The sequence below is a fragment of the Thalassophryne amazonica genome, chromosome 16 (assembly GCF_902500255.1).
Source record: "Thalassophryne amazonica chromosome 16, fThaAma1.1, whole genome shotgun sequence".
Taxonomy (NCBI): Eukaryota; Metazoa; Chordata; class Actinopteri; order Batrachoidiformes; family Batrachoididae; genus Thalassophryne; species Thalassophryne amazonica.
The window spans coordinates 75,936,973-75,960,067 of NC_047118.1; the positions used below are offsets into that span (position 1 = coordinate 75,936,973).

Sequence of the window (23,095 nt, forward strand, 5' to 3'; positions counted from 1 at the left end):
TGCTGTCCTCGTGTGGTTATTTTCAGTACTTCACTTCCCTGAGTTTTTTTTTTAGTGATTATTCACATCTGTGTCAATTACTCAAACCTGTGTCAATTAGTGATCTTATTTACACCACGCCTTGTTTGTCTTGAGCTGGGGGTCCATTGTCTTTCTGTGGATGATCTTAGAGTTCTGTATGTTCCTCCGTGTAGTAACTTCTGGATTTTTTATGTTTTTTTTCCCTTCTGGGAGGAATTCTCCCATCCACCTGTATGCTTTTGTTCATCATTTTGCTGTAAATAAATCACCTGGGTTTTGTCACAAGTCCATCTGTGTCTCCCTCTGCATTTGGACTTATAAATTCTTCCATTCCAAGTCCAGATCGTGACAGCATTAATCCGATTTCTCTTTATAAGATAGCGGTCGTTATCAATAAAGCATATTGGATTTTGCTGTTTACATGACCACTTAATAATCAGAAAACAGATAGAAACCGCATTCTTAGTCCGCATGTAAATGAGGCCATTGACCGAGTGCTACACTGTCACCCACAGTGGGAAAAAAATTCTCATTGTTTTACTCACCATCTTCTCAAAGTTGACAAGCTCACCGTGAAACGTCTTACAGCTTTCATGAAGAAATGTCAAATCTGAGACAGAGACAGAGAGACAAACAGGCAGACAGAAACAGAGACAGGCATAAGCAAACGCAGACAGAGACACAAACAGAGGCAGGCAGAGAGACAGAGACCAAAAAAGTCAGAGAGACGAACAGAAACAGGCAGAGGCACACAGACGGAGACCGAAAAAGTCAGAGACAAACAGAAACAGGCAGAGGCAGACAGACAGCGACCGAAAAAGACAGAGAGACAAACAGAAACAGGCAGAGGCAGACAGACGGAGACCAAAAAAGACAGAGAGACAAACAGAAACAGGCAGAGGCACACAGACGGAGACCGAAAAAGTCAGAGAGACAAACAGAAACAGGAGGAGGCAGACAGACGGAGACCGAAAAAGTCAGAGAGACAAACAGAAACAGGAGGAGGCAGACAGACGGAGACAGAAAAAGTTAGAGACAGGCAGAGGCAGACAGGCAAAAGACAGATAGAGGCAGACAGACAGACAGACAGAGACCGACAAAGTCAGAGAGTGACAAACAGAGACAGGCAAAGGCAGATAGAGGCAGACAGACAGACAGACAGACAGAGACCGACAAAGACAGAGAGACAGGCAGAGGCAGACAGGCAGAGGCCGACAAAGACAGAGAGACAAACAGAGACAGGCAGAGGCAGACAGACAGACAGACAGACAGACAGAGACCGACAAAGTCAGAGAGACAAACAGAGACAGGCAAAGGCAGACAGGCAAAGACAGATAGAGGCAGACAGACAGAGACCGACAAAGACAGAAAGACAGGCAGAGGCAGACAGACAGAGACCGAAAAAGACAGAGAGACAAACAGAAACAGGCAGAGGCAGACAGGCAAAGACAGATAGAGGCAGACAGACAGAGACCGACAAAGACAGAAAGACAGGCAGAGGCAGACAGACAGAGACCGACAAAGACAGAGAGACAAACAGAGACAGGCAGAGGCAGACAGGCAAAGACAGATAGAGGCAGACAGACAGACAGACAGAGACCGACAAAGTCAGAGAGACAAACAGAGACAGGCAAAGGCAGATAGAGGCAGACAGACAGACAGAGACCGACAAAGACAGAGAGGCAAACAGAGACAGGCAGAGGCAGACAGGCAAAAGACAGATAGAGGCAGACAGACAGACAGACAGAGACCGACAAAGTCAGAGAGACAAACAGAGACAGGCAAAGGCAGATAGAGGCAGACAGACAGACAGACAGACAGAGGCCGACAAAGACAGAGAGACAGGCAGAGGCAGGCAAAGGCAGACAGACAGAGACCGACAAAGACAGAGAGACAAACAGAGACAGGCAGAGGCAGACAGACAGACAGACAGAGACCGACAAAGTCAGAGAGACAAACAGAGACAGGCAAAGGCAGACAGGCAAAGACAGATAGAGGCAGACAGACAGACAGACAGAGACCGACAAAGACAGAGAGACAGGCAGAGGCAGACAGACAGAGACCGAAAAAGACAGAGAGACAAACAGAAACAGGCAGAGGCAGACAGACAGAGACAGATAGAGGCAGTCAGACAGACAGACAGAGACCGACAAAGTCAGACAGACAAACAGAGACAGACAAAGGCAGACAGACAGAGACAGATAGAGGCAGACAGACAGACAGACAGAGACCGACAAAGACAGAGAGACAAACAGAGACAGACAAAGTCAAACAGAGACAGAGAGAGACAGGTGCTTTACTTATTTTAAAAATGTTTAAACTATCAAAAATAAATAATTAATTGAATATTCATTGGCACAAACATGGCCAGAACCCCCCCCAAAAAAAACCTTTATCTGGTCAATAGTTTGACCTGGACCAGTTTTTTGAGCACAGAAAAAAAAAGTCACAAAAGATCTTGTTAGAAAATAAAATCTGCAGTCGTGATTTGGATCAACATCAATTTAAAATCAATAATCTGTGGACGACTTCAGGGAATACTGCGTGCGTGTGGTATTACTGCAGTATCTGTGAGTACCTTTGAGCAGCAGAGGTGTGAAGGGGATCAGTGGAGGTCTCAGACTGGTGATCAGGTCTCTGTAGGACTTGTGGTTTCTGGAGGGGTCCTGGGATCAGACACACCGTGTTATTGATCAGACAAACAGTGTTATTGATCTGGATTATCAGTTCTTCATGAGACAATCAGAAATGTTCCTCTGGACGTTTTCCTGACTGCGTCCCCAGTTTGAACAAAAACCTCTTTTGTGTCCTGACTCTGAAAACGGTTTGATTTCTCGAGTCCCCTGTTCCACGAGGACAAGATGTAAACCATCGACCGTTAAGACCCGATCAGAACCAGACCAGATCCGAGTGCTGCAGTGTGAATGTGCTGCTCACCGCAATGCTCTCAAACTGCTGAAACTGCTTGCGGAACTTTCCTGGGAGACCCTGAAGACAAAAGCACAGAGATGATGACCACAGACATCGCCATAGTAACGGCCATTCCCTCTTTAAGGTGGTCACAGATCAGACGACAACTGACAGCTACTGGACCCGTCATTCATTCATTCTACGGCCAGAAGACTTTGTGCAATCAATCAATGTTCTCATGGAAATAAAGAATTCTTTACAATTATGAACTCAGATCAGATTTACTGTTACTTTAAATGATTTTGAAAAATGCAGTTGTTTTATTCACTGATACTGTTAATATTGCAGTTTTATGCAGTGATAAGTATTTTATTAGAAAATATTCTGTAAAACACTGGACATATTGTATTCATTTGGGACCACAGGCAAAAGTTGCTTGTTTTCATAACTTATCTCATTTTTAAAGATAGAAAAAGAAATATTTGTCTTTTGTTTCTCGATCCAAATTAAATTATCCTATCAGTTGCTTAAAAAACACATCTGATTGGAGCCATGGCTTTTGTGATCTGTGACACCCTTTATATACAGTGAGGAAAGTAAGTATTTGAAAACCCTGCGATTTTGCAAGTTCTCCCACTTAGAAATCATGGAGGGGTCTGAAATTTTCATCTTAGGTGCATGTCCACTGTGAGAGACATAATCTAAAAAAAAAAAAAAAAAAAAAATCTGGAAATCACAATGTATGATTTTTTTAATAATTTATTTGTACGTAACTGCTGCAAATAAGTATTTGAACACCTGCCAACCAGCAAGAATTCTGGCTCACACAGACCTGTTAATTTTTCTTTAAGAAGCCCTCTTATTCTGCACTCTTTACCTGTATTAATTGCACCTGTTTGAACTTGTTACCTGTATAAAAGACACCTGTTCACACACTCAATCAATCACACTCCAACCTGTCCACCATAGCAAGACCAAAGAGCTGTCTAAGGACACCAGGGACAAAACTGTAGACCTGCACAAGGCTGGGATGGACTACAGGACAACAGGCAAGCAGCTTGGTAGAAGACAACAACTGTTGTGATTATTTATTAGCAAGTGGAAGAAACACAAGATGACTGTAAATCTCCCTCGGTCTGGGATTCCATGCAAATCTCACTTTGTGGGGTAAGGATGATTCTGAGAAAGCTCAGAACTACACAGGAGGACCTGGTCAATGACCTGAAGAGAGCTGGGACTGCAGACACAAAGATTACATTAGTAACACATGATGCTGTCATGGTTTAAAATCATGTAGGGCAGCAAGGTCCCCCTGCTCAAGCCAGCACATGTCCAGGCCCATTTGAAGTTCACCAGTGACCATCTGGATGATCCAGAGGAGGCATGGGAGAAGGTCATGTGGTCAGATGAGACCAGAATAGAGCTTTTTGGAATCAACTCCATTTACCATGTTTAGAGGATGAGAACAACCCCAAGAAAACCATCCCAACCATGAAGCATGGGGGTGGAAATATTATACTCTGGGGGTGCTCTTCTGCAAAGGGGACAGGACGACTGCACCGTATTGAAGGGAGGATGGATTGGGTCATGTATTGCGAGAATTTTGCAAACAACCTCCTTCCCTCAGTAAGAGCATTGAAGATGGGTCATGGATGGATCTTCCAGCATGACAATGACCCCAAACACACAGCCAGGGAAACTAAGGAGGGGCTCCGTAAGAAGCATTTCAAGGTCCTGGAGTGGCCTGGCCAGTCTCCAGACCTGAACTCAATAGAAAATCTTTGGAGGGAGCTGAAACTCCAAACCTGAAAGATATGGAGAAGATCTGTATGGAGGAGTGGACCAAAATCCCTGCTGCAGTGTGTGCAAACCTGGTGAAATACTACAGGAAAAGGCTACTGTACCAAATATTAACACTGATTTTCACAGGTGTTCAAATACTTATTTGCAGCAGTAACATACAAATAAATTATTTAAAAAAATCATACATTGTGATTTCCGGATTTTTTTTTTTTTTTTTTAGATTATGTCTCTCACAGTGGACATGCACCTAAGATGAAAATTTCAGACCCCTCCATGATTTCTAAGTGGGAGAACTTGCAAAACCACAGGGTGTTCAAATATATATAATAATATAATATATATATATACGAGGGCTGTCAATAAAGTATAGGTCCTTTTTATTTTTTTCAAAAACTATATGGATTTCATTCATATGTTTTTACGTCAGACATGCTTGAACCCTCGTGCGCATGCGTGAGTTTTTCCACGCCTGTCGGTGACGTCATTCGCCTGTGAACACTCCTTGTGGGAGGAGTCGTCCAGCCCCTCGTCGGAATTCCTTTGTCTGAGAAGTTGCTGAGAGACTGGCGCTTTGTTTGATCAAAATTTTTTCTAAACCTGTGAGACACATCGAAGTGGACACGGTTCGAAAAATTAAGCTGGTTTTCGGTGAAAATTTTAACGGCTGATGAGAGATTTTGAGGTGATACTGTCGCTTTAAGGACTTCCCACGGAGCGAGACGTCGCGCAGCGGTCCCAGGCGCCGTCGTCAGCCTGTTCAAGCTGAAAACCTCCACATTTCAGGCTCTATTGATCCAGGACGTCGTGAGAGAACAGAGAAGTTTCAGAAGAAGTCGGTTTCAGCATTTTATCCGTATATTCCACTGTTAAAGGAGATTTTTTTAATGAAAGACGTGCAGACGGGTCCGCGCGTCGGGACGCGGCGGCACAGGAAAAACACCTCCGTGTTGATAACCATTTGTAAAATCCAGGCGGCTTTTGATGGCTTTCAGTGGAGTGAGTATCTGAGAAATTGTTTAACAGCTGGACATGTTCCAACTTGTCCTTAAGGCTTCCAACAGAGGTGTTTTTCCTGTGGCAGAGCGTCGCGGCGGCTGCGAGCCGACGCTGCAATCCGTCCACACGTCTTTCATTAAAAAAATCTCCTTTAACAGTGGAATATCCGGATAAAATGCTGAAACCGACTTCTTCTGAAACTTCTCTGTTCTCTCACGATGTCCTGGATCAATAGAGCCTGAAATGTGGAGGTTTTCAGCTTGAAACAGGCTGACGATGGCGCCTGGGACCGCTGCGCGACGTCTTGCACCGTGGGAAGTCCTTAAAGCGACAGTATCACCTCAAAATCTCTCATCAGCTGTTAAAAGTTTCACCGAAAACCAGCTTAATTTTTCGAACCGTGTCCACTTCGATGTGTCTCACAGGTTTAGAAAAAATTTTGATCAAACAAAGCGCCAGTCTCTCAGCAACTTCTCAGACAAAGGAATTCCGACGAGGGGCTGGAAGACTCCTCCCACAAGGAGTGCTCACAGGCGAATGACGTCACCGACAGGCGTGGAAAAACTCACGCATGCGCACGAGGGTTCAAGCATGTCTGAGGCAAAAACATATGAATGAAATCCATATAGTTTTTGAAAAAAATAAAAAGGACCTATACTTTATTGACAGACCTCGTATATATATATATATATATATATATATATATATATATATATATATATAAATTCTTCTTCTTACTTATAAGGTTTTGAATAATCAGGTCCCATCTTATCTTAGGGACCTCATAGTACCATATCACCCCAATAGAGCGCTTCGCTCTCAGACTGCAGGCTTACTTGTAGTTCCTAGGGTTTGTAAGAGTAGAATGGGAGGCAGAGCCTTCAGCTTTCAGGCTCCTCTCCTATGGAACCAGCTCCCAATTCGGATCAGGGAGACAGACACCCTCTCTACTTTTAAGATTAGGCTTAAAACTTTCATTTTTGCTAAAGCTTATAGTTAGGGCTGGATCAGGTGACCTTGAACCATCCCTTAGTTATGCTGCTATAGACTTAGACTGATGGGGGGTTCCCATGATACACTGAGTGTTTCTTTCTCTTTTTGCTCTGTATGCACCACTCTGCATTTAATCATTAGTGATTGATCTCTGCTCCCCTCCACAGCATGTCTTTTTCCTGATTCTCTCCCTCAGCCCCAACCAGTCCCAGCAGAAGACTGCCCCTCCCTGAGCCTGGTTCTGCTGGAGGTTTCTTCCTGTTAAAAGGGAGTTTTTCCTTCACACTGTCGCCAAGTGCTTGCTCACAGGGGGTCTTTTTGACCGTTGGGGTTTTTCTGTAATTATTGTATGGCTTTTGCCTTACAATATAAAGCGCCTTGGGGCAACTGTTTGTTGTGATTTGGCGCTATATAAATAAAATTGATTTGATTTGATTTGATATATATATAGGAGAGGTGTGATTGGGAGGAACGACCTCCCTGATCTAAACCTGAGCGGTTGTTTGTTATTGGACTTCTGTGCTAGTCACGGACCGTTCATTACACCATGTTTGAACATAAGGACACTCATAAATGTACATGATACCAGAGCAGCCGCGGCTGAAGGTCGATGATCGATTTTGTGATTGTATAATCTGATCTGAGGCCGCATGTTCTGGAGCGTTGTTAGAAGGAAAGGTGATGTAACACAGTGGTAAACATACCACTGTCCCAGCTTTTTTGAAACGTGTTGTAGGCATCCATTTCAAAATTAGCAAATATTTGCACTAAAACAATAAAGTTTATCAGATTGAACATTAAATATCTTGTCTTTGTGGTGTATTCAATTGAATATGGGTTGAAGAGGATTTGCAAATCACTGTATTCTGTTTTTATTTACATTTTACACAACGTCCCAACTTCATTGGAATTGGGGATGTAGATTAGACAGAATTTTATTGATCCCATGGGAAGACTTCCTCAGGGAAATTGAGGTTCCAGCAACATTGTATAGCAGCACACAGAGTAAGAAGCACACAGAGTATCAAAAGTGAAAAAAAGAAAAACAGTTTGCAAATATATAAATACAAATACACAATATAAATACCAGACATACAGATCAATACTGGTTTACTGGCTTCTACTGTTCCTCTCATTCTCATTCCTGACCTCTGTCTTCCTGTTACTCCTCCTCACCCGAGTGATACCAATTAAGCCCTGATTTTTACATTGTCAAATCCAATTCCCTTTAAGATTTGTTAAGCACCCATGTGAACTTTGTAGGAAACAATATGGCTTCAAATCTCTATGCGTCACCACTCTCACTGTATCGGCATTTTAAGTAAATTCAGACCACGCCCCCATGGGGCTGCAAGCATGCACACAGAGTACGCTGAATAATTGATATTTTTATACGTTGGTCATTTATTTGTGATGTTGTTGCTGTGTGACTAGAATGACAGTATAAGTTGCCATTGTACCTCCCAGGTGAGTCGCAGTCTGTTGACAGCTGGGTTATCGAGCCCCAGAACTACGGCGAGAAACGACAGCAGGTCCTGCTGCTGCTTGCAGCTGGAAAAACACAAACTTGTATCAGATCTGTGTGTGGTGAGTGTGCTGACCGCGGCACAGAACAGTTTCTGTACTCACAGAGCGGCGATCTTGATGAACTTGCGGAGCAGCTGGATCCTTTTGGGCAGCGACTGACACTGCAGGATCTCTGTGGCAACCCAGTGCTGCACCTCACTGCAACGCTGCAATACCAGCTCCAGGTTCAGGGGGCGCCAGCGGGACTGCTCACCATGAAACACATAACACACGAACTCCACCTACAGGACACAACAAACAAATAAATGATTTCCATTCCAGCATTATCCAGTAGGAGGCAGAATAGATCTACCAAAACTAAATGTAAAGATTCTGAAGCTTTTATTCTACTTTTCCTTACTCCTTAAGTGGCATAACATCTATTTGTTCTGAAACTATGAAGGAAGTTCTTCCTTAAGTTAGCTCTAAAGATCAAGGATGGTTGCGGAGAAACTGGACTTGGCTTCTAAAAGACCGGCACGTCGCCGAGCTGGACATGTCTGGGAGGAGGAGCTCTTGTTGTGTCCACTACACCACAGAACCTCCCCAGGCAACCACCCAGGCAAACAACTGGTCCACCCCCACCTCTTCAAAGTAACCATCTATCTGTGAAATATGGGCGTGTCCTTGACCTTCACCAGTCACACAGCGTTTCAACTCAGTGTTCAATACTGGACTCAATGGTAAAACACTATGGTGACTGGTGAAGGTCAAACAGATAGTACATGAATAATGTGGTGGATCCAACATGCAGGTGAGCATGCTGGATCCACCACATGGCCAAAAGGCTGTAACTGATGTTTCAGCACAATGTCAGTGTTCCTCCTCATCTGAGTCTCACTAAGTAGCCATTCATTTGACACAAAGTCATTCCAACAGTACCCAGGTATCTCGCAAAGAGACCTGGTACCAAAGACATCTTGTCCTTGCCTTAGGTCACTGGTTATCAAAAGTCTGACAACCATACAGTAAGACTAGCAGCACCAGGACCCTCAGACTTGGACCTTCATTCTCCTGCAAAGATACCAGTATCACCAAGTGTCAGGATTGTGGGGTTAGGTTTGGTAGTTTCATGGGTTTGGTTATGTATTGTTATGATTTTGTCTTTTGTGCTTTGCATCACTGTGGTTTTGTCTGTTACCCTTTTGCTTGGGTTTGGTGTCACTACTTGCTCTTGTCTGTCACTTGAGTCTTTGATGGTGGGTGGTTCTTCCCCTGTTTTCTACACCCTGCTCTGCAACTTTCCTGCACACCTGTTTTCAATCAACTCCTCATCACACCCTGTATTTAAACCTCGTTTCCCTCACTTTCCCACCAGATTGTTATGCTTTATGCCTTCGCATCTAGCCCTGTTTCTTGCTCTGTTCTCGACCTGTTTTTGCCTTACTGTGTTTCATGCCTACCTGCCTGTTTTTTGGACCACGCCTTAGCCTAATGTTTTTGATATTGTTGCTGATTTTGGACTGCTTTACCATGTACAGTTTTTTTTCCTTGTTAACCCAGTAAAACCTTTTGACCAAATACCTTCTGTATCTGAGCTCAGCATTTGTGTCCAGCCTTTCCTCATCTCCAGACCTAATACCAAGCACCTCTGTCCAGTGACCTCATGATTCTATAAGCTCTAACCAGGTATTATGGGATCTCAAAGACTGAAGACCCAGACTCATGAATGTCACAGGAGCCTGTTCTCTGGAAAGGACAAAACCAGGAGAACACCAAGGGTCTTTGGAGGGTGGAGACTGGGGCGGTTCTGAGGTATCATTAACCGCACAGCGGTGGATAGGTTCAAAATTGAGGCGGCTCATGTGGGTGGGTACATGGAGTATTCTTTCTTATAAAAATGACCATTTTCGAGTGCTTGGAAGATCCACTGCAGTGGCTGATCTGTCTGAGGTACAACCCCCCCACAAATACCATGACTGTACATAATGGACTAAGTAAAAAATAATACACCAGATACCCGTGAAATTCTACTGGCAGAACTTTCAGATGAAGAAGAGGGCACATATGACATCCCCCCAGGAACACTGAGCTCCTCCCCGCTTGAAAAGCACAGACACCGCAGCTCTGACATCGAGAAGAAAAGGTCTTTTTCAATGTGAAAATATCCTCATAGGTGTGTAATGGCTGAGTGCGCAAATAAGAGAGATGACAGGCAAAACATCAGCATTCATAGATTTCCAGAGTACCAAAAATTACACTAATTGTGGGATAAATGTGTGCAAACCACAGCTACAAATTGGATATATATTTGGAGCATATTTTTCTGAAGACGGCTCCACGGAAGGGCCCATGACGTCAGCTGAAATCTGAATAAATAGGACCAGGAAATGTATATTAAGAAGCACTACCTGCCAAGTTTCCGATGACGTGTCCTAGAATGTTTCTTCAAGAACTATTTTCTGGGACACCAGTGACTAGAAAGACCAGTGAAAGACAGCAACTACAGGGTGGGGTGGGCTAGTACCCCTAGGGTCCCTTTATGCAGAGAGTAGTGACATGACAAGCTAAAAAAAAAAAAAATCACGTGACTCATGATGCCATCTTGACTAAAGTTGTACACAACTATAAATACCTTGGAACCTTTATTGACAAGTGGATGAACCTTTGAGCATCAAATTGACCAGGTATGTAAGAAAGCTCACCAACTATGCATTTTTATCGTAAACTCAGGCATTTTAATGTGAACAGCACTTTTATGAAGATGTTTTATTGAATCTGTTCTTACCTTTTCTTTTATCTGCTGGTATGGGTTTTTAACTTTGAAAAACAAAAACAGTCTGCATCATATTGTAAATGAGTGCAATAAGATTGCCGGCATTTCCTTAAACGACCTGCCATCGATATATAAAAACAGATCCATTAAGAAGGTGAGGTCGAGCTTGGATGATCCCAGTCACTCTTTCAAATCAAATCAAATCAATTTTATTTATATAGCGCCAAATCACAACAAACAGTTACCCCAAGGCCCTTTATATTGTAAGGCAAAAGCCATACAATAATTACAGAAAAACCCCAACAGTCAAAACGACCCCCTGTGAGCAAGCACTTGGCGACAGTGGGAAGGAAAAACTCCCTTTTAACAGGAAGAAACCTCCAGCAGAACCAGGCTCAGGGAGGGGCAGTCTTCTGCTGGGACTGGTTGGGGCTGAGGGAGAGAACCAGGAAAAAGACATGCTGTGGAAGGGAGCAGAGATCAATCACTAATGATTAAATGCAGAGTGGTGCATACAGAGCAAAAAGAGAAAGAAACAGTGCATCATGGGAACCCCCCAGCAGTCTACGTCTATAGCAGCATAACTAAGGGATGGTTCAGGGTCACCTGATCCAGCCCTAACTATAAGCTTTAGCAAAAAGGAAAGTTTTAAGCCTAATCTTAAAAGTAGAGAGGGTGTCTGTCTCCCTAATCCGAATTGGGAGCTGGTTCCACAGGAGAGGAGCCTGAGTACCCCTTGTACCCTGAGTTCAAAATACTTCCGTCTGGTCGTAGATTTATGTCCAAGGCACAGCTAACCATAAAGTTAGCTTCAATAACAGATAATCAGCTAACTGAAAAGTTATCTTTTATAAAGCTAAACCAATAAAGCACCCAAAAATTTAGCGGAAGCTACAGATAACCGACAAGTTCCAGTATTGTCTCCAGTACACTTACAACTGCTGAGTTTGAGTTTTAACACGACGATGGCTTCTATAGCATCAAAGATGACCAGACCCAAACAATGAGTCAGCACTTCTGTCTTTGTGCATCCTGTCCACTGCTGGAAGCTCCTGTACTCTACACAGCTTACAGCAGTGAAACAGTTGAGAGGAGCAGCAAAGCTCAACTCTTTACTCAATAGCAGTGTTGCCGTGAGGCGGAGGCCTTGGAAAATAAAGCAGTGCTGACTTATGGTTTGTGATTTATAAATAAAATTAATACGGATATAATAACTCCATTAATGTCAATTCTGTCATTTGCACAAAGGGTCATTCCATGTCAATTCAACGAGGGCCTCACGCACTTTGTCTCAGATTTTCTTCAAATTTTAAATCAAATATTCCCAGACTTTTTTTAGGCAAAAATTATGGCTGTCATTTCTGGAGCCATGTTCAAGGTAGAATATCTCAGCAAATAATGGACCTAGAGGCCTGATTTTTTCTGAGGCAATTGTCATGGACACCCAGACTTGGACTATATGTCAGGTTTTAGCCCTGGACCTGCCCCGAATCTGGTTTTGTCCCCCAGTCTCTGTCTGTTTCCCTCTCTTTGTCCTTCTGTCTGACCCTGAATGTTTATTTTCTGTTTCTTCCACTTTGGTCTTGGTTTTATGATCTGTTACACTTCAGCCACGTTAAGTTCTGTTATAATTTAGTCTCTGCTTTTTATTTAGTCATACTGTGTTATCACATTAAGTTTTGAGGATTATCTGTTACACTTCAGCCACTTATTGAGTTCTGTTCTAGTTTAGTCTTCATCCTTTACTTTCTGGTTATTCAGTCACTGTCTTGAGCACATTTGTAAATCAGGGTTTTCTGTACACTCCTGCCACATGTTGAGTTCTCATCTAGGTTAGGTCCAGCCTTTAATTTTCTGTTCTGTTTCTGCCTTTGTTTATTCTGTTACCACATTTGTATTCTAGGTATCATTATTTCCTTATTGTTTAACATTTGTTCTGTCACTGTCATATTCCTCTTTTTCCTGCTTTTGTCTGACACGCCCACCTGTCACTCCACTGGTCTCACTCAGCCACGCCTTCTTTATTCCACTCATCTCACTCAGCCACGCCTTCTTTATTCCACTCGTCTCACTCAGCCACGCCTTCTATCCTGCACCTGCATATCATCACACACTGATTATCCTCTGATTTAAACCCCTTATCTTCAAAAGCTCACTGCTAGTTCGTTGTGCATTCTGCCTCTTTCCAAGCCACCTGTATCCTGTCATAATCTGTGTTTTTGCCGTTCTCGACCTCTGCTTGTCCTTGACCACGTTTCTGCCTGAGCCTGTTAACCTGCTGCTCTGTGCCTGAACCCTGCTTGTTTTTTGACTACGTTTTTGCCTTCTCTGATACACCTGTTTGCTCGTGCTGGAACTCTGCTTGTCACTGACCACACCGCCGCCTCAACACTGTCTGTACTGCTGCCTGCCTGCTTGTGACCCTGTGTATCGACCTGAGCCTGTTTTTTGGATAAAGCCTTTTCCTTAACCCACATCTGAGTCATGCATTTGTGTCCATCTGCCCTCTGTTGGAAGCCTTAAGGACAAGTTGGAACATGTCCAGCTGTTAAACAATTTCTCATATACTCACTCCACTGAAAGCCATCAAAAGCTGCCTGGATTTTACAAATGGTTATCAACACGGAGGTGTTTTTCCTGTGCCGCCGCACCGCGTCGGCTGCGTCCCGACGTGCGGACCCGTCCGCACGTCTTTCATTAAAAAAATCTCCTTTAACAGTGGAATATCCGGATAAAATGCTGAAACCGACTTCTTCTGAAACTTCTCTGTTCTCTCACGACGTCCTGGATCAATAGAGCCTGAAATGTGGAGGTTTTCAGCTTTTAACAGGCTGATGACGGCGCCTGGGACCGCTGCGCGACGTCTCGCTCCGTGGGAAGTCCTTAAAGCGACAGAATCACCTCAAAATCTCTCATCAGCCGTTAAAATTTTCACTGAAAACCAGCTTAATTTTTTCGAACCATGTCCACTTCGATGTGTCTCACAGGTTTAGAAAAAATTTTGATCAAACAACGCGCCAGTCTCTCAGCAACTTCTCAGACAAAGGAATTCCGACGAGGGGCTGGACGACTCCTCCCACAAGGAGTGCTCACAGGCGAATGACGTCACCGACAGGCGTGGAAAAACTCACGCATGCGCACGAGGGTTCAAGCATGTCTGACGTAAAAACATATGAATGAAATCCATATAGTTTTTGAAAAAAATAAAAAGGACCGTAACTTTATGGACAGACCTCGTATATGTTATAAATATGGCCTTCTTGAAAATGCCTTCCTGGTTAATTTAAACATCCAATTATGGCTAATTTGTGCACTCGCAAATGTATTTCTAGTGCTGACATGACAATTTCATTTTAATTGTATGCACCCACTGCATTCATATATGAGTCATGGCACACCCCAGAATGCTTGCACATAGATCTGCCAGGGGGATTCCCCCAGGTTTCCACAGTTAACCACGAGTGGTTTTAAGTAGATTTTCTTATTATTTTATGTTGTGTTATTATGTTTACTGTTTGGTGAATTTTCATGCCATATTTAAGATCATGTTACAACCCCAGTTCCAATGAAGCTGGGATGCTGTGTAAAATGTAAATAAAAACAGAATACGAGAATACTCGTACAATGATTTGCAAATCCTCTTCAACCTATATTCAATTGAATACACGACAAAGACAAGATATTTAATGTTCAAACTGATAAACTTTATTGTTTTTGTGCAATATTTTCTCATTTTGAAATGGATGCCTGCAACACGTTTCAAAAATGTTGGGATAGGGCAACAAAAGACTGGGAAAGTTGATGAATGCTCAAAAAACACCTAATTGGAAACAGGTGCGTGTCATGATTGGGTATAAAAGGAGCATCCCCAAAAGCCTCAGCCATTCAAAAGCAAAGACGGGGTGAGGATCCCACTTTGTGAACAACTGTGTGAAAAATAGTCCAACAGTTTAAGAACAATGTTTCTCAACGTTCAATTGCAAGGAATTTAGGGATTCCATCATCTACAGTCCATAATATAATCAGAAGATTTTTAGAATCTGGAGAACTTTCTACACATAAGCGGAGAGACCAAAAGCCAACATTGAATGCCCGTGACCTTCGATCCCTCAGGCAGCACTGCATTAAAAACCCACATTGTGTAAAGGATCTTACCGCGTGGGCTCAGGAACACTTCAGAAAACCATTGTCAGTTAACAGTTTGTCACTACATGTGCAAGTTAAAACTCTACCATGCAAAGCAAAAGCCATACATCAACAACATCCAGAAACGCAGCTGCTGTCTCTGGGCCTGAGCTCATCTGAAATGGACAGACGCAAAATGGAAAAGTGTGCTGTGGTCTGAGTCCACGTTTGAAATTGTTTTTGGAAATGATGGTTGTCGTGTTCTCTGGACAAAAGAGGAAAAAGACCATCCAGATTGTTACCACCGCAAAGTTCAAAAGCCAGCATCTGTGATGGTATGGGGGTGTGTTAGTGCCCATGGCATGGGCAACTTGCACATCTGTGATGGCACCATCAATGCTGAAAGGTACATCCAGGTTTTGAAGCAACACATGCTGCCATCCAAGCAACTTCTTTTTCAGGGACGTCCCTGCTTATTTCAGCAAGACAATGCCAAGCCACATTCTGCACGTGTTACAACAGCGTGGCTTCGTAATAAAAGAGTGCGGGTACTAGACTGGCCTGCCTGCAGTCCAGACCTGTCGCCCATTGAAAATGTGTGGTGCATTATTAAGTGCAAAATACGACAACGGAGACCCTGTTGAACTGTTGAACAACTGAAGTCATACATCAAGCAAGAATGGGAAAGAATTCCACCTACAAAGCTTCAACAATTAGTGTCCTCAGTTCCCAAATGCTTATTGAGTGTTGTTAGAAGGAAAGGTGATGTAACACAACGGTAAACATACCACTGTCCCAGCTTTTTTGAAACGTGCTGCAGGCTTCCATTTCAAAATGAGCAAATATTTGCACAAAAACGTTTATCAGTTTGAACATTAAATATCTTGTCTTTGTGGTGTATTCAATTGAATATAGGTTGAAGAGGATTTGCAAATCATTGTATTCTGTTTTTATTTACATTTTACACAACATCCCAACTTCATTGGAATTGGGGTTGTAGACACAAGGGCTTCAAGATACAGATTCCCTTCAGATCCGAGCAGAGGAAAAATTTGGGGAAATAAAGTCAGCCATGTAGGATGGAAGCGACATCGTCAAAGCTGAGGTAAATTTATTGTTCAGTCCCATGTGTTGGGAAAGTGTAGTGACACGGACCCACAACAGGGGGCGTAAATGAACGGACAATGAAAGAGTCGAATATGAACACTTTACTGTTGTGAAACAAGCACAACCAGAACACAGATGATTACAGAATTTATGCAAACAGTCAATCTAGAAAGGTGACGCGTGGGCAGGCTCGAGGATAGAAGACGTCTGTCCTGAGAAGAACCGGAACCACACGATTTCCTCTGCCACCGAACCTGGAGAATACTGGAGCCGCCAAGTCCCGAATTCCCAGGTGGCCACAGTCTCCGGATGTCGGATCTGGTACTGCTGGCAAGGAGCAAAAACGGTAAGAGGTGGGTGCGTGCACACCCAGTAACAACAATGGTGGAAATATCACCTCCACCTCTAATACAAGAATGTGCAGAGTAATGCAGTTATCTCTCAGGGGGAAAAGGAATGCAGTCCTAGCTCCCAATCACCAGCTCCTGCTGGCCTGAGATTAAACAGGTACTCCTGCAAAACACGTACAGAACAAAGACTTGTGTGTAAGCACACGAACGGCTGAGAGTCGTTACCTCTACAGGTAGATGATATCTCGGCAGCTTTTATGGAGTGATGAAATGAAGATGGGTGACAGCTGTCACGAGTTGATGTGTGACAGCTGTCACTCCCGGTTGTGTCCGTGGCGGCAGCGCCCTCTCGTGCCTGAAGCCCGCACTTCAGGCAGGGCGCCCTCTGGTGGTGGGCCAGCAGTACCTCCTCTTCTGGCGGCCCACACAACACCATGTACAGTAAAACTCACCTAAACCGTCATCGAATAAACCAGATATTCGCAGCCCCCAACAAAAAAGTCCCAATGTTTTTGGGTTGTTTTGTAATAAACACTGTAAATAACACATGTTGTATAACGGACTTTTCGCTCACATCAGATAAAATGTCCTCCCCACAATGCATTTCCATTAAAACCCCTCGCATGTGGGACCGGAGTCATTTCTGTGATTAAAAGCTAGACTTTTTTTTTTTTTTTAAACCGTGTTCAGACTCAGACCCACAGCCTGACGTGCACCTGCTAACAGACACAGCAAAAGGCTGTGATTTGACACTTTTCTGCTTTCACGCATTTATCTCCTCTCACATTTTAATAGTTTTTGCAGTGCGCACACTGATTACAAATGGATCAGAAAAGTCCACACATTTACAACATGGAGTTGGAAAAAATTGGAAATTGTACATCTTACCTTTGATTTGGAGGTGTTGATTGTAGAAAGAAAAGCTTGTTGAGGGTCAAATTAATCCATAATAAAGCATAATCCAGCAATGGAGAACTTTAAAACTGTCACACACGTCATTGAATGACACGGGGTTACAGAGTTGCAGAAGCATAAATCAGGCTTTAAATTAATAAAATAAATCATCATAAATTGTAAATTCATGTAAACTTGGTAGCTTAATGATTTTGATAGTACCTGTACCTGGATGTGTTGTTGTATGTGGTTAACTAATTTAAAAAAATATTGAAAACATAAAAGGTTCATTCAGCAGTTCAGCACAGTTGGCCCCAAAATGGCACCATGTTCTTAGTTGATGCTATTCTCTCAATAAAGGGACCCTAAGTACCGCTAACTGTAAGAGTAAACAACACTCCCAGGGAAGCCCGACAATGGGAAAATGGTGCACCGACAGCTGGTGCACTGTGCAAAATCAGAGAGGCCTGAAAATCCATCAGTCTGGAATGGGATGTAGGGCGCAACAAAGGGCACCACAATGCACAGATGACCAATCTGGTGAGAAAGAGGAGGAGCAGGAAGCATCCCACAATACCCATAGCCTCCAAGTTGCATGAGCTGTGCACCAAGACACCACATCCCTATAGACACCTATAGATCAGATGGACAAAAGCCGACCAGAGTGGTGAGTGTCCAGATTGAATGAAGACACAGACCTTCTGTTGGAAGCAGCTGCCAAGAGGGATGTGGAGAGGAGGCTGAAGACAGTGACTTCAGTGATCCGGACAGCGGCAACAGAAAAATTTGGTCTCAAAGAAAAGAAGCCAACCAGACATACCAACCTGGTCTCACGGCAAGTCGTGATTCAGCAGCACGAAATATACATTAATCTATTGGTTCGTGATATTTCACTCATTTCGTCACAGGAGCATGAAAAAAAAAAAAAAAAACGTGAGACTGGGCTGGACATACATAAATAAGCTCTTACCAGGTATTATGGCCACCAAGATCCACAACATCTGGAGAGAATTAAAGGCCCCTAAAGTCCAGTGCAAATAATCACACCAGGATGAAAGTGCACCATTAGAAGAGCTGCGTGCAATACTGAGGAAAAGACATAACTCTGAGAAGGGCAGAGCAACATCGAAAAACCTTAGAAAAGCTGTTGTCTTGGTGGACTTCCTCACTCTTCTCCTTTTTGCACAGTCACTCAGTTTTTGAGAACTGTCTACTCCACACAGATTTACCATACTGTTTGTATTTCTTCATAACTGATGTAAATAAAGTTCAAGACATATTCAGTGACTTGAAATGTTCATGTATCCATCCCCTGACTTGTCTGAAGAAAATTGGCAATAAAACTGATCATTTACATGTTATACCAAAGGGGCCCATGACTTATGTAACCCATCATCTTGGCTTTTATATTTTTAATTAATTTATAACAAGTTGTTGAGATTTGCTTTGAGTTTGAGTTTAAGGAAGATAATTTTGGGAAATTTTCTTTTTGTATTTCAAATGGCGTAAACAAATTAAACTGTGAAATATCAAGAGGCCCAGTACTTTTTCAGGTCTCTGTAATAACTCTGCTTTAAATTTGGAGAAAATGGTTTTGAGATGTTCCATTTACTTTTTCTTTGAAATTATTTAACATCATGTTTTGTATCTGCCTTTATCATAAATTATATATTTTTGTTATTATTGTTGTTGTTGCTGTTGCAATAAATTATGAAGTAAATCAAAAAGTCAAACATCTTCTGGACATTTTGCTTCAGTTTTAAAGTTTCAGCCCTGAAGAACTTGAAGTCTGGGAATATCATGACCTTTGCCCCAGATGCTGTGAAACAAAGGTCACGTAGGTCGCAAGAATTAACGCCATCACATGCATGAGTTTTTGATTAAGTTCACCGACCTCGTGCACGCAGCTGAACAGCTCCCAGTCAAACACGACGAGCTGATTGGACACTTCCTCTGCAGACATGTCGTGGAGTTTGCTGTCGCCTGGCGACCAGTGAATCTCCTCCGGAAGAGGAAGCTGCAGTCAATGACATCATCTGGTTACAACAACTTATTTTATTATTCAGCAAAATGCAGGTGTTTGAAAAATTATCTGAAGAGATTCTCACACTTTTGTTATTGACCAAAATAAAGCAAACATTTTGTATATTCTATAAAAGATAAAAATTTACATATGAAGACAATTGTGGCCATTCAGACCTCTAGAGGGCAGCGATAAAATAACGCCTATTTGGTCATGAGCTGTAAATACACCCAATGCTTGTCTTGTTGACTCTGTGGTTAGTTTCAGAGAAGCAGCTGTATAAAAAAAAATATTACTAACAAAATATTAGAAAGCAATTAAAAAAAGATATAACAGCCCGAACAACACACTGAGTCAAATGCAAACAGCCGTCTGAAGACGAAAAGTTCACAGATATGATGTAGCACTGTGAAGTCGTTTCAGGTGTGCCCATTTTTTTGGCACGCAGAAGAACCTGCACAGTTGGACGGTAGAACATGTGGACAAAAAGAGCTGTTAATCAATCAAACAATCAATGGCTCACCAATGAGTCCAGCTCAGACGGTTCACAGGCAAACAGGTGTGTGTTGACGCCCAGCGTGGTGAAACACTGCCTCATCGCTAGGGCGAAACACGGCTTCTCTGAAGACACCGCAAAATGACACATCAGTAAAGCAAAAACATGCTGATATGGGCCCGGATCCAGAATAACTCCAAACCACCTTATTTCATGTTGTCACCCTGATTGTTTATGACATCACACAAAAGAGCAAGGTTGGGTAGGATTACTTTGAAATGTAATCCAAAGGTAATCATATTACAAGTAATCAGATTACAAGTAATTACATGTATGTACATACATACATGTAATCCACATGTATGTATGTACATACATACATGTAATCCACATGTATTATTTCAAAGTAATCCTACCCAACCTTGCAAAAGAGTACCAACACAGGTTTGTCTGGAAAAAAATAAAGAGTGTTTTACAGTTCTACAAATGAAAGTAAACATTTTTGTATTTTTGAGGTAATACGCGTATAACAGATGTGTTACAGGCATGTAATACATGTGAAACAGAAGTGCAATAATGTGCAACAGACACATGTGAAAGAGACGTGTAATACACATGTGACAAGCGCAACAGACATGTAATATACATGTGGCACAAGTGACATGTTACTGATGTATAATACATGAGCAACAGATGTGTAATACACATGTAACAGATGTGAAATAGGTGTGCAACAGGCATTTAAGACATGTGTGACAGGAGTATAATAGATATGTAACGGAAGTGTAATATATGTAACACATGCAACAGATGTGCAAATGGTGTGTCACAGATGTATAATACATGTGTAACAGACATAATACATGTGCAACATGTGTGCAACAGACATGTAATACAGGTGTTCAGACATGTAATACATATGACACGTGTAACACGTGTAAAAGGTGTCACATATGTATAATACATGTGTGGCAGTCAAATACATGTGTAAGAAATGTGTAATGCATGTGTAACAGATGTGTAATAGATATGTAGTACATGTGTAATAGACGTGTCACACACAGAGATGTGTAACATCTCATACATAACACATGCAACAGATATGTAAGATGCACACCACAGTGTAACACATGCAACAGATGTGTAACTTAAGCGTAGCAGACTTCTAAGTTGTGTAATACATATGCACCCAATGAGTATTACACACATGCAACAGTCTGCAGATGTATAACAGCACTTATGCTGCAATATGATGAAACATTTAGCTCAGACCAAATTTAGCCAAAATTAAAAATACAAATGTTGTGACAATAGACATTAGGAGCTCCAGAAAACAGTCACAACATGGATTTATGTCAAGCCAAATCCAGTCCCACGCATTCAACAAGACATTGTGATAAGAAATTCTGGTGCTAAAAAAAAAACAAAAAAAAAATGAATACAATTTTTCATCATCAGCATAGTTTGCCGTTGTGAGATCTGACCTCCAGCAGACGTGACAGCCACCAAGATCAGGTTAACAGGCAGAACCGGTTGGTCTTCGCTATACTGGAGTTTCTCTCTGACCAGAGCCAGAATCTCTCCAACACGACAGGACAGGCGGCTCCTGATGGTGACGTAAGAATGATCCGGAGTGTAAACCCTGCAGAAGACTGCACACAAAACCAACAAGCAGAAAAACTGTTAGTTTCCATTTTTAAATAGGAACAAATAAAGAGCTTGTTACAGCTGTAATTCCACTGTGCTAAAGATGAAACATTCTGCCGGGGGTTTCTGGAAACCTCAACAGATATTTTAAATTTTTAATTTTATTCTCTTCTCCATGTTTGATGCAGCTGTATGAAGATTTCCCTGAAATCCAGTCTTTATGCTGTCAGGCTCACACTGAACCCTTCCTTTCCTTTCTTGGCTCAGATAGAGGTTGTCCGTTCCTTATGTTATTTTTGTGAAACTAGACTAACAGGTTTCCCCTCCATGTTCAAATGAGGCTACAATGATTGTGGATTTATATCATTTGTTTTGCAATTGCGTTTATGTTCTGGTAGGTAACAGGTGTGTGAGTTTCATTACAGTAGAAGTTTTTCAGAAAGCGCTGTAACTAGGTTTAAGGATATGAGTCCTTCTTTATGTTCTCCAATGCCATATACCAACACAGTGCAGAGTAGCTGCCTAAACTCTGTGAGTGAGATAGATTATCTTGTCAGTAGTTTTATATCCTCATTGAGGACAACTTTGGATGGTGTAGCTCCTCTGAAAAAGAGAGCCTTAAATCAGAAGTGCCTGACTCCATGGTATAACTCACAAACTCGCAGCTTAAAGCAGATAACCCGTAAGTTGGAGAGGAAATGGCGTCTCACTAATTTAGAAGATCTTCACTTAGCCTGGAAAAAGAATCTGTTGCTCTATTAAAAAAGCCCTCCGTAAAGCTAGGACATCTTACTACTCATCACTAATTGAAGAAAATAAGAACCCCAAGTTTCTTTTCAGCACTGTAGCCAGGCTGACAAAGAGTTAGAGCTCTATTGAGCCGAGTATTCCTTTAACTTTAACAAGTAATGACTTCATGACTTTCTTTGCTAATAAAATTTTAACTATTAGAGAAAAAATTACTCATAATCATCCCAAAGACATACCGTTCTCTTTGGCTGCTTTCAGTGATGCCGGTATTTGGTTAGACTCTTTCTCTCCGATTGTTCTGTCTGAGTTATTTTCATTAGTTACTTCCTCCAAACCATCAACATGTCTATTAGACCCCATTCCTACCAGGCTGCTCAAGGAAGCCCTACCATTAATTAATGCTTCGATCTTAAATATGATCAATCTATCTTTATTAGTTGGCTATGTACCACAGGCTTTTAAGGTGGCAGTAATTAAACCATTACTTAAAAAGCCATCACTTGACCCAGCTATCTTAGCTAATTATAGGCCAATCTCCAACCTTCCTTTTCTCTCAAAAATTCTTGAAAGGGTAGTTGTAAAACAGCTAACTGATCATCTGCAGAGGAATGGTCTATTTGAAGAGTTTCAGTCAGGGTTTAGAATTCATCATAGTACAGAACAGCATTAGTGAAGGTTACAAATGATCTTCTTATGGC

General features: G+C 42.2%; 1 protein-coding gene across 1 annotated transcript in view; it reads right to left on the minus strand.

The window, feature by feature from the left end:
• Positions 1 to 23,095, minus strand: part of rapgefl1 (Rap guanine nucleotide exchange factor (GEF)-like 1) — an 85,535-nt gene that overhangs the window by 12,143 nt on the left and 50,297 nt on the right. The window contains exons 7-14 of the mRNA XM_034189699.1: positions 21,485 to 21,652; positions 20,028 to 20,125; positions 19,376 to 19,498; positions 8,353 to 8,531; positions 8,184 to 8,274; positions 2,959 to 3,009; positions 2,600 to 2,687; positions 567 to 631 (exon numbers count right to left, since the gene is read on the minus strand). Of these exons, the coding sequence (XP_034045590.1) occupies positions 567 to 631; positions 2,600 to 2,687; positions 2,959 to 3,009; positions 8,184 to 8,274; positions 8,353 to 8,531; positions 19,376 to 19,498; positions 20,028 to 20,125; positions 21,485 to 21,652 (863 nt within the window). The remainder of the gene's footprint in view (positions 1 to 566; positions 632 to 2,599; positions 2,688 to 2,958; positions 3,010 to 8,183; positions 8,275 to 8,352; positions 8,532 to 19,375; positions 19,499 to 20,027; positions 20,126 to 21,484; positions 21,653 to 23,095) is intronic.